The sequence below is a fragment of the Phasianus colchicus genome, chromosome 4, assembly GCF_987193195.1.
Source record: "Phasianus colchicus chromosome 4, bPhaCol1.hap1.1, whole genome shotgun sequence".
Lineage (NCBI taxonomy): Eukaryota > Metazoa > Chordata > Aves > Galliformes > Phasianidae > Phasianus > Phasianus colchicus.
In genome coordinates this window covers 55,809,810-55,822,614 of record NC_143439.1, presented here as the reverse complement: position 1 = coordinate 55,822,614, position 12,805 = coordinate 55,809,810, and the positions used below count along the sequence as shown (strand labels likewise).

The window sequence follows — 12,805 nt, the reverse complement described above, 5'->3', positions numbered from 1 at the left end:
CACTGTTTGGAAGACCAAGAAATATGTGTGAAGCATAAGTTGTTTGAAAAATAACCTGTATTTACTGAACTCCAAATAGGTACTTGGATTACTTTGTCAAATTAAAGTACTGCTCTGCTACTTATCTCATTTTCCAGGTGCAAGCAGTAGTATTCACTAATATTTTTTGGGATAAAAATGAAGAGTACAATGGATGGTATATCTTGCAAAAGGAAAAAAATATTTACAGCATAATGGCATAGCACAAATCTTTTGAAAAGTAATATCAGCTACTGTCTCTCATACTGTGCTGCTGCTTAATAGTAGATAGTTCCATATTGCTGATATAGAGAAGTGGATTTTATGTAAATGCACTAGTATAATGGGATTTCTTAATCCTGACTGGTGGAAGAAGCTTTTCAAGCATATTTGCTAAAGTCATAGTCAATGTCATTAGTCATAGTCAGTGACATTAGAAACAGCATTTCTGTAAGAAAAGAAAATGAAAGATACAGTTTCACTGCCATAAAACCTAGTCTCACTATTTCTGGCTAATTCTGAAAACAAAATGTGGGACTTTACAGGACTTAATATACATCATAAATGATGAAATGACTGGGTTTACTCAGTATATCCCCAGTACAAAATCAATCTGAACAGAATCCTTTCTACCTTATTCTAGGTGTGTATTAAAATAAATAAACACATAAATATCTAAAAGGTTTAAAAAAATACAAAATAATAATTTTTCTGGGTTACTAGTGTTTCTGCAAAACAATCTTCTAAGAACTTAAAAAAAAAAGTAATGTGACATTCAAATTTTTAAAACCAAGTGTATATGAGAATTTTGATTTTTGCTTTTTTGTAGTTTCATACATCTTGCTTGAAGCATTTGCAAGTATTAGTACTCATAATATCTCTCCTATGAGTCTCTGATGTCTAATATAATAGGACATTTTTTTTATATATGTGTGTGTGTGTGTGTGTATATATAATCCAATATAATTGGACTTACATTTCAGGCTATCCATCAGTTGTAACACCACTATAAACCACTTATTCAGCTGCGTATTCTCAAAAAACTTATGTTTTTTCCATCAAATTCAGTTGAATCTGGTAGGTGATTTCCATGGAGATCAGTTGTTAGACTATTAAGGACAATGCTGCATCGTTCATGTAGGACCTCAGATATCTCAGCTTTTTGACGCTGTGTGCTGTGGCTGGAGCTCACATCTCTCCCTCTCAGGGCACAGTGGCAGCATCATGGAGGAAGCATCAAAACAGCCAGGTTCTAAGTCAACATTTTCAAGAGAGTCACATTCAGCCTCCACTTTTGCATTTCTATGGACACCTGGATAATGTTCCAAAGTCAGGCAAAGCTTGAATAAAGTGCTGGGCTTTCAAAGTGTACAGAGTGGGAAAAAATGGTTCATACTGGTTTTAAAACAGAACAACAGAACTTGGTGTGTGTGCAGTGAAGACATTATGTGCATGATTTTGCATATTCAACTCTGTGAAGAATTAGCCAGTGAATCTGTGACTTGAACAGGGAAATTGCACTGTTTCAGATGTATCTAAGACTTCTGGATCTTGTGTTTTAAAAGTGTTAAAAGTTTAGTTAAAAATCATCCCAACATCATCCTAACCAATTGCAACCAATCTGATTAGCCATAGCTGGTATTTTCCTGGCAAAATCACATCAGAGAACTTTGCCAGGAGGCAGTTTCTACAAATGTCTTGAGACTGGATTTCTGGAAAAGTTAAGACAGCACTCCCTGCAACAAAAATGAACAAAAAAGCTTCATTCTCAAGGGATCTTTCTCATGTTCATGGATACATACCGTATTTTTTGTTGGCTTTATAAATGTAGGCCACTCCAAAAGTAATGCCTCCTATTTGTTTCCATGGAAAATACATCAGATGCAAAGAGCACAATAACAGTATTTGCTAGAACAAATTCTCAGTTATAAAACACTACTTTTCAAAATAGCCACCACTATTAACAATGTATTTTTGCTAGTGAACAAGAGCTTGCTTGCTGCACTCATACAAATCTGTGTGGCCATCCAGAATGACTCATCTTTCATGCTGCTGCCATTGCTGAAATGTATCAGCCACTGCTTCACTGTGCTCAGGTGTGCTCTTTGGTCTCCATAAATGTTCATCAAGCATTAATGAATGTCAGTGGGTGCTATTTTTTTCAGTGACACACCTTTGTTTCATCCACACTTCCATGTCAGATGCCATTCTGTGAGACTGCCCCTCTGCTGCTGTCTGTCACACAGAAACAAATTGTAACAGAATATTGATGGAAAGGTTCAACCTCTACTGTCATACCACCAACATCTGCCCTCGTCATTGTGGGTAAACATAATAAAATAGGAGGCATTATTTTTGGATCAGCCCTCATGTAAATCCTTCTCCTTTTTAAAATTCCTACATTTTTACATGATGGCTCATTGGTTTTCAGCCTATTTCCTAGGAAGGTACATAATCCAGGAATGTGGAATGGCAGGACATGCAGAGATGCAGACGAATAGAGCATGGTTTTACATGAGAAGCTTCTGCCAATTTTTCTACTGAAGTGTGCAAATTTAAAGCTGTGGATCAACGCCTTGCTCCTTGCACAGGTAGTGCTGGGTTGTAATGTTGTGACAGTGACAAACTCCTGAGTGGCCCAGCCCACTTAAAAATTCTGTATGGAGGCACTCAGCAATAAAGGACGAATCTGTCAGCAGCCAAGAACTACCAAGGACTTTTGATGACTGATGGCCAATATGGAATATCACTTCACATACACACTCTACATCCTAATGCTGTGCCATACTGAATTGCCGAAACTCTCTCTGGTGCAGGCAGTGACATAACATTAGCTTGGCACTCCGCTGTAACTTGCATACTGTGATTCTCAGCAAGAATAATTTCTGGGAGCTCTTCAAGTGAAATTAACTTGCTCACTACTAGCTTTAGCTTTCCAAGATATTGTGCACATATTTCTGGTATTGGAAAGTTCATAGCAGATAGCATTGCACTGGCAGTTTCCTAAGCAATATATATATATATATATAAATCAAGCTGCATGATAAAATTACCAGAAGCAGTGGGATAATATTTTATTTCTTCAGTCTCATGCTTCTACTATTTTTTAGCCGGTTGTTTGCTGTTATGTCATTCACTCCATGAAGGACAATGCTCTGTTTGTTAAATGGATGGCTTGCTTCTAAGTTTTCTTCATGGGAAAAAAAAAAAAAAATCTGTAACTGCAAAATCTCTGAATATCTGACTGATAGTCTGTTTTGTCAGTGCTCAGATTCAATGCAGAGGGGAGCTAATGGTAGAACTATTTACACTGAAGAGCTACTTAAAGTTTAGTCATTGCTGCTCAGTCCTTATCAGTTCTGCCCAAATGTCAGGTTTATACCTGTAATTGTCTGCTGATCTTTTTTACCCAAATATTACTCCTCTATTTTCTAAACTGAACCTCATTACAACATTCTGCCTGTGTTTCTAATCTTGCCATGACCCCTTGTATTATTTCTCCATTTTCAGCAGTATGCTCAGCTCCTCCTAGTTTAATAGATCTGCAGATTTCATTAATGTACCATTTACTCCCCCTTCTAGCTCATTATTGAAGCTATTAAATGAGATCAGAAGTAATACTAATCTCTGTGTACTGCACTAAATGCCTCCCTTCAAAGTTATTGTTTATCATTACCCTTCATTGTTTGTCATCACCCTTCATTTCAGTCAACATGAGAGTTCATTTCCAATTTGATTTAAGCTTGGGAACAGTATTTTGACACATAGGAGACGGGAGAAGAAAGGCTAATCAACAGTCCAGTAGAGGGTTTTAATTAAGGCTCAATTTAGATGATCAAAGTTAGAAGTCCTCTGCTGCAGCAGCAGTGCAAGGTGGAAACAGTCTCTATAAAATAATTGAGAACAGCCAAGCTTGTTGCTAAAATGTCCTGAAGAAAACTGTGTACTGCTACTATTCAGACACATGACAGTATAACTTCTGCTGCCCATTCATTAGTTTTGTATTACTATTTAAAAAATTGACTTCAAAGTGTTTTAGTAAATGTTTTTCCTCAAAAGCTGTTCCATTATGTTGCCAGGGATGGAAGCTAAATTTATGAGTAGCAGTTTTGAAGACAACTTGCAAAATATGTGAACTTCTATCTTCAACTGTTTTGGAGAAGTGCGCTTCCAAAGTAACTATATTCTTCTTCTGTTCCTGCTCAGTGTACTGTTTCAGGAGAGAGACTTTAATTTTCACAACCTCTTCAAAGATTAATTTCTAAATTGCACGGTAAATATTATTAAACGTATCTGTAATATGTAGATAGAAAACAGAGATCCAGTCAGGAAGAACCCATCTTGAAACATACTCTGATAATAATTAATCCCGTGTGTTTTAAGGGGCCAGGACCAAAACCTGTTTACCTTTCACCTTGATACAACACCTAGCATTTTGTAAAGATGGGCTGCCAACTCTTAGCATCAGACCCAATTACTCTTGATTTTTATTGACTTGCCAAAACTATCTTTATCCAAGTGTATTTCAGTGTCCAAGAACTACTCAGTTTTTCCTAGGAATACCTTAATTAAGCTTTTAAAATTGCATATAGTCTGTGTCGGAGCAAATGTTTAAAAAACCAGCCAACCAAACAAACAAAAAAACCCAAAACACTAAACTAAACTAACTCTTGTAATGAAAAAAATGATGTCATGAAATTACTGACTTCTCTTATAGTTTTGTGATTGTAGGTGTTAGAAAAAAACAATGGAGCAGTGAACCACTGAATTTCAGGGTGAAGTGAGACTGCTTACTGTATGTGGGGAAAATTGCCAGAGAAATAAGGCTTTGTGAGGAGCCAGGCATGCATCCTAAGGGCCATGACATGAAGTGGATCTAATGGAGATATGACTGCAAGTCCCACATCTGCAACAGGAAATGGGTTCATGAATCCAGAAATACAACCCAAAATGAGGTCACAAATATAGGAATTGGGTTGCCAGAAGAGATGGAGATTAGCTGCTATAAACTCAGCTTCTCTGAATTTTGAAGCTCTGCATCTGTCAGTATCTGCCTACTTATCTGACATAGTCTGCTATCTCATTACTCTGAACGTGCCTTAACCTCTGAGGCAAATTTTGTTCACTCTTCCCCAGACCAGACTGCTTATGGAATATCTTTCACCCACTCAATCTCTCCTAAAACCCATCTCTGCCTCTGTTGATTCCTGCCTGGGAATCATCAGTGACACTTTTTAGCCTTGTTTTTTATGGTTAAACATTTTTATAAAACTTTTTATTGGGTTTTTATTGCTACGATCTCCTGCCTGCCCCTTCCCCCATGTTACTGAGCTACATATTTATTATTTCTCTTGTGAAATTGAATTGTATGATTTTCTGGGAAAATAATTAATGTCACTTAGGTTTTAAAAAGTACCTACCAATAACATTAGTGATGTAAAAAACATGCATAATTACTCTGGTTCATTAATACCTATTAATCATGGTTTAAGATATCCCCAGTGTGTTTTACTGTTAGCTGTCCAATAGCTTACATATGAAAGCCTGAGGAGGCTGATTCCAACAGAGAGCATTAACCCATTAATTGCATCAGTTTGTTTTCAGTCATCTCTATGAAATGCGTAAGGGGCATGTCTGCCTACCATATGTGTCATTGTGTGTTTTGGGAACAAGTTAGTACGCTGTGCTTCATTTCCCCCCTTGTTCCCTTGTATTCATAATGCTTTTACCTCTCCTTTGAAAGACACTTGAGGAAACACATGCCTGCTGTGAAAGTCTGATTCATTTTGCACTGCATCTGCACTGTCTGGTTCCGTAACGTGCACTATGGATTTAAATCAGCTTCTCTGCATCTCTGCAAAGGTTTTCATTTTCCTAACGAGTTGACTTTTAAGTTGTGTGTATTTTTTGGAAATGTGTGCATTATCATCCGACAGTCCAATTAGTGCAAATATTGACCTTGGTAAAAGCAGTGTGGCTTTAGTAACATAATAAATGAGAAGAAAACGCCTCTAACTCAAAATAATAATAATGAAGATAAATAATAATAAAAAAATTGCAGTAGTGCCATCTAGTGTGCCAGGTGTTGCAGTTTGCTGGAAAGGGACAGTCAGTTCCTTTCAGTCCATCCCACTTGTTACTGTTTAGCCAGCTCTCCTGTGGCTACTTCCTGCTCAGCCTGACAGGGCGGCAGGTACAGCACTGACAGGAGGCAGAGGAGAGGACCCAGGGGCTGCCCTGCAGATGTTTGTCCTGGCACACATGCCATAAAGTTGTCGTTGCTTCTCTATGAAAAAAAATGAGTATCCACGAGACTTTAAGGAAAGAGAAAGATAGCTCTTCTGCCTCTACTCCCACATAAACCTTTCTCTTCTACTCAGTGATTTCCATTGCTAAACACGTAGTGGCTAAAACAGCCTTTCTTATTCACTGCAGCATGGACAGGCCAATAGTTTGGTGTGGGCAGAGAAAAAAGATATACATTTGATGTGAGAAGGGCAGAGAAGCTGCTGCTTTTTAAAACTAGGAAGGGATGGAAATGAGCCTTTGCCTGTTATCTGAAGGATATATGTTGTGTTAAGGGTCCACAAAGCCCTCTGGCAGTGGGGGAAGAGAGGGAGGAGAAGAGGCACCTGCTCTGTGTGCTGATGCTGTGTGCTAGTGAAGCCCTTTCACCGTGACCACTGCAGGCTTTTCCACTGCTGCCTTCTTCACTTCCACTATTAGTGACTGAACCTTTCTGCTCTAATCCTGAGATATGCAGAATGCATAGCTTGCCCTTCAGCCTGTGAAGCTGCACAGGGTTTATTTTTGTCTTCAGTATAGAATCTGCTTGTAACAAGTGGATGAGTGATCGAGCCAGAAGCTGTTGTCTGCAAATGAAGCCCGCATCTCCATAGCATCACATAATGCTGTGTATTCGCCTGTCCTCTGCAGCTGCTGCTGGAGGATATTGCTTTTCCAGCTGGATTTGCTTGGGGTGCAGCTACAGCAGCATTTCAAATTGAAGGTGTCAATTTTTAAATGCCTAATTGTTATGGAAGTTTCCAGTGAACAAGAAGTCAGGATCAAGGAAGGAGAGATCTTTCCTTCATTGTATAGATGCTATATCTAATGCAAATACATGTAGCACTTCCATTTAAACGCTTCTGGCCTCAGCAGAAGCTCAGAGTCTGAGATTTTACAGATCTCAGAACCATATGGCTAGGAATTGGAAATGGGGAGGAGCCTTCCACTATCTACTGAGAGTGAAGGGAAAAAAGAAAAGGGGAAAAAAAAAAAAGAGGAAAAAAAAAGAAATGAGTAATGTTCCCAGTAGCTTTTATTTCCTTTTCTAGAATTAATTTAGGATGGTTACTATTGGCTATTCCAAAACAGAGCATGAGAACTACCTAGTCAGATATTAGTACGCATGGAGGTCCTTAGCGAGGAATCTTCAAGTAATGTGAAAAACAGAGAGCTGGGGGGTTAACAGCTGGACTTACTGAGGCCCCTGACACATGTTATGTTCCAAACTGAATGGTGGCGCCGACAGAGCAGTTTGCTCAGCATGGAGAAAGCTATGTGGCAGAGTAGGGAATGCAAACCCACAAGGTACAGGGACACTGACAGCTCTAAGCCCCCAACCTTTCTCTCTTCATAAATGTGTGTTTAGAGACCACTAAAATACATATAGATCTGATTTTCTCATATTATACCCTGCAGCATACTGGCACTCTGCTCCCATTGATTTCAGTGCCTAAATGGGAGCTGTAGATCTAAAACTGTCTTTGAGGATGTAGCCTTTAGTTCTTGCTTATTGCTGAAAGTGAGAATACTTACCCATGCCTGGAACCTTTTAACGAGCTCTGCTCATTTCACCTAATGTCCTGAACAGCCTGCTCTTCCCTGGGAATCAATATTCTGGGCCAGATTCTAACTCGAGTCCAGCAACGCGCAGAGCTTTGCTAACTAATTCTTAAAATGTGAATTGTGTGTGCATACAGAAGGACATTATAATTTCCTGCTTTTTGAGTGGCTGGAAGTGCAACTATAATGTTCTCTTAATGTATTTTTAATGAGCTTTCCTAAGGCTTCTGAGTGGGAGAGATGTTAAAAAAAAAAATCTATAATGTGGTCTAGACACTACTCAAATGACCCCTTTCCCACTGAAGTAAGAAACTCAACAGGGAATTCCTCCTCCTGAAAGCTGTGGAAGCTGTGCAGCTTTTGACTTAAAGGCAGTGTGATTGAAGCAATAGTTCTTGTAGAGTCAAAACTCGGTTGCTGCATGTATCACAAGATCCACAGTGGATGAGGCAAAGGCTGCTAGGCTACTTTCTTTTTTTACTGTCAGCTATGTATTTATGCACAGCACAACCTTATTCGCTCTGTATATTTCAAAGTGTTAAAAAATCATACCAATTGTACTCTGCATGCTCAAAGTGCAGATTTCAGAGGTTCATGACTCAGTCAAATCAAAATCAATTTGCACCAGAACACTCAAAGGCACTTCTTCTTACTGAGGGCCATTTCTATGCTAAATTCCAACTCCCTGCTTGAGTTTTTTTTTTTTTTTTTTTTCTTTTTTTTTTTTTGGAAGAGAGGAAAAAGTTTCAAAAAATTCTTGTAATGGTAAAAGTGGTTTTCTTCACTTCTTATGCCAAATAGTTGAGCTACATTAATTCAAACAAAATTTTACCTTTTGGGCAAAGAAGAAGCCAAGAAAATTTCACACCAAAGGATGAAAACATAGTTGAGTTAGAGGAAAAGCGAACTTGCAAAGTATATGAAAACTCAAATAATCTGATCAGTAATAGCCCTGCTTCAATAGTTCCATTTAAAAGGAAAATAATTTTCTCTTATTCCATTGTGATAATGGCAGAGAATGGGGAACATGCATCACATTTCATCATGTTCATCATTGTATTCCTCATTTGTTGACATATTATACTAACATGTAAGGATCTGGTAGCTAAGCCTCCCCTATGCATTTGAAATGTAAAATCAGTTCCCCCATCAGTGTTTTTCCTGGCCCCAAAGCTCACTAAAACTCGGGGTATGTCTACAATAAGAGCTGCAGCACAGCGTTAAGGTTTCTGAGCAAGCGTAGAGGAGCAGGCTCAGTTCATTGAAGCTAGCTGAAGCAGAGCAGAGCTCTGTGCAAGCTAATTGTGGCTCAGCTGGATACCTTAGTGTGTGTCGAGTTCTCTGTTGCCTGGGCTAGATTGCTTCCTGCACTTTATTTAGCTAGCTTGGGTACTCAGCCCTGTACAGAGAGGCTCACTGAACAAGACAAGGGATTCTTAAAAGTGGGTTGGTTTACACAGCCCCAGTCAGGGCTTTATAGCCACTAATGACCACCAGAGAAGTACTGGCAGGCTGCTAGAAATCAAGTGCTTTCCCCTTCCCGCCCATCTCCATTGCTGGAGGAAGGCAGGCAAGAAAGCAATGGCGCAGCATTTGCACTAGCTGCTTATTCTTGAATAAAAATGTCTTAGGTGCCCAGTCTGGGTGCTTTTGGCTTCCCTTCACCCCACCGTGGTGAAAAGAAGCTATAGCGCATTGATGTGGAAGCTTGCTTTTAAAGGCTTCCAAATTCTAAGTACCACAAAAGAACTACTATTAACTGTTATTACATGCACTCCTCTGAAATCTATTTTTGCAGGCATATTTAAAATCAAAAGCAGGACAGAAAAACTCATAATATGGCATTTTTCTGAGGAGCATGCACACAGAGCACAGGATCTATGATAAAGTCTGAGATTAAGAGAAACTCAAGCTGCCTGGACCTAAAATTTGACCTACTTTGAAGGTTGTCCCACATAAGAGTTTAATTGACTAACCAACCAAATGTGGATGTATCAGTGTTCATGTGCTGCAATAAAATTCTGTAAAGAACATGAAATGTGACAATGATCTTTGAAAAGCTAGGTTACAGAAGGGATATTACAAATTTTAGTAATGCTTTAAATTAAGTGTCTTCAATATGCTTAACCTTGCATTAAACTTAGATTTAATAAGACAGATGTGTATTAAGTACTGAATATACTTAAGGGAGCAATCTTGCGTTGGCAGGGGATGGACTCAATGACCTCCTAATAGTTCTCCTCCATCTCTAATTTCTATGATACTAATTGATTATTAAAACACTTTTATTGAGGATTGATATGTAGCTATTATATAGTTATTAATCTTACAACCCAACTGATATTTAATTTATACGTGATTTTAACACACAATGTCATTTTAGTTTTTAGAGAGTAACACTGTAACAGTGCATTTACTGGAGCTCTGAAAAATCTTGCTGGTAAATGTGCTTGGCCATTATGGGGTCATTTGGAATTTCATGATAAAATCACACTTTGCAGGAGCTTAAGTTTACAGAGCTCTCCACATTAAAAATGGAATGTTTACCTCTGCTACAGCATTGCTCTGGAAAGACAAAGAAACTCATCAGGAAGGAAGGTACATCTGTTTGGCTTCAATAGTATGTAATGTTAAGAATGTGTGATCTCAGACAACAGTGAGATTTCAAATATTTTATAGATAATCTCACTGTTTTGGAATTGCAAAGAAATTTCTCCAGTCTATGAGAGTGAAGAAAATGGTGCAGGGATTTTGAACATTTAAAATTCATTTCTGTGAACGTTTGGCTAGGCAAAAAGCAGAAGTTTTGCAGAGCTGTGTTATTAATTCAGCTTGTATATGCCTAGGGCCATAGCTCATAATGGCATTCCTTTCTTTTTAACAGACTGTCAGGATTTTCAAAGGACATCTAGAAAGCCATAAGTGCCTATTTGTTGGATGTATTTCTCATACCCTAAAGGCTTTCTTTGATATGGACTGATCTTTTACATTTATGGATGGAAGCTGTGTTAGAAAATGCTCTTTGTGAAAACCTGTAATATCTCCAGAGTTGCAAACATCAGATTTTGGCTAAGGAAATATGAAGTGTGTCAGAACTCCGAATGCTTTTAGAAACAGGATTTTCAAATAATTAACAGCTAGCAAAAATATGAATAAATGCAAAACCTAATGCAAATATATACTAATGCTTGAAAGTTCCTAGCTACTTTAAATGATATGAGGAGGGGGAAGGGAATACCACTTGCTTTTCTCTTAGGATTCTGAGGTTCTTGTGCCTACTTTGTGATAAATATTTACATTCAACATATGCTTTTTGATGTCAAAAGTGTAACAACCAAGTTTTGTTTTTCAAGCAGAAGGCTGGAATACAGATGGAAAGGGCCTTAATGTCTGGGGCACATTCACCCATCAGGGAGGAGATCGAGTTTTCAAGAACCAGACTGGTGATGTAGCTTGTGGCAGCTACACTCTGTGGGAGGAAGATTTGAAATGTATCAAACAGCTTGGATTGACTCATTATCGCTTTTCTCTTTCCTGGTCACGTCTGTTACCTGATGGGACGACAGGTTTCATCAACCAGAAAGGCAATTGTTTCTTAAAAATAGAAGGTTGCAGCTTTAATTCAAGGTTATTGCTGCAGTCTGGCATAATTAATCCAGTAAGCTATTCTGCAGTGTAGCTTTGAAATTGCAACTTTTTTCAGAGTAATTATGGGATGATTTTTTATAGGTTTGCAACAACTTACTAATTGATATTCTAGATCCCTTTGGATAGCACAATCTTTTGGGATAGGATTAATATTATGTTTCCTATGTATTTTTGCTTACATCAGTTTAATTGTTACTCTAAATCATTTTGCTACATCAGAATGTTTTTAGTTACAAGAAACCTAGTCATGAGGATAGTTTTGATGGCTTACAATGGAGAAGTCTCTTACTTGACAAATACATTTAGGTAGGTTATCAGTATATTCTGATGCAATGAACTTCTTGTTGACAGTTTTAAAATAAGAGGGACATAATTTTTCCAGATATTTTCTTTAGAACATTACAGGGGATTCTTTAGGCTCAGCTAGTAGCTATGTCTATGACAAACACAAGCCAACCCTCACTCTGAAGAGAATTTTCACAATCTCAACAGATGATGCAGAAGTCTAAGTATAAAGTGATATAACATATAAACAAGCCAGCTGGGTTGCTGGGTTGTCAGGTATAGAATCTGTTGCACATCTGATTTAATTTTAATTCCTTTGGCATAGACTAGGGAAAAGATGAAGATGACTTACTGGGAAAAGAAAGGAAATGGTAGTTTTCCCTGCAAAAAATAAGGAATGGAAGAAAGAAGAAATAAAGAGAATTGTGAGTTATAAAAGCAACTGAAGTTGAACCAGAAAGGATGGGAGAATCAAAGCAGTTGGCTGAGGTCTCCTTTATTCTGAGAGGATGATGTTCCAGGAAAAACAAAAGCAAAGTAAGTTTGGATGAACTTCTGAATCTCAGCTCTGTCTCCTACTCTTCTGAATCTCAGTTCTATCAAGAAAATATGTAGCTTTGCATTTCTGAGGCAATGTTTACCTTGATAATTCCTTTCTTTCACTGTTTTGAAACTTGCAAAGATGGAAGGCTACAAAGAGAAAAAAATTTTTAGAAAATGTCAGTCCTGATCTGATCTGATCTGCGCTAGGAAGTAGAAGCAATATTCTTCTGCAGATTTTGGAGAGCTTGTCTGTTCAAGAGGCAGCAGTCTGTCCTCTGCATCCTGCTGATTACATTTCTCACCAGAGAGTGAAGGAGCTTTTGTTTCAGGAATTCAAATGAGGGGGCTGGGGGATCTGCTGTAAACAGACCAACCAGCCATTTTCCCTGCAGAGCATGACTGCAAAAACTGTGCCAGCACCCCGTAGAGGCTTGAATGGAAGCCTTCCCTTTGCTACCAAAGT

At 38.3% G+C, this 12,805-nt stretch overlaps 1 protein-coding gene across 1 annotated transcript; it reads left to right on the top strand.

Annotated features, from left to right (window-relative positions):
* The first annotated feature begins 2,522 nt into the window (after positions 1-2,522).
* On the top strand, positions 2,523-11,545 carry LOC116225972 (cytosolic beta-glucosidase-like). Its single transcript, XM_090140111.1, has 3 exons — positions 2,523-2,609; positions 6,955-7,027; positions 11,223-11,545. The coding sequence occupies exons 1-3, from the start codon at positions 2,523-2,525 to the stop codon at positions 11,543-11,545; spliced, it is 483 nt and encodes a 160-aa protein (XP_089996237.1).
* The last annotated feature ends 1,260 nt before the right edge of the window (positions 11,546-12,805 follow it).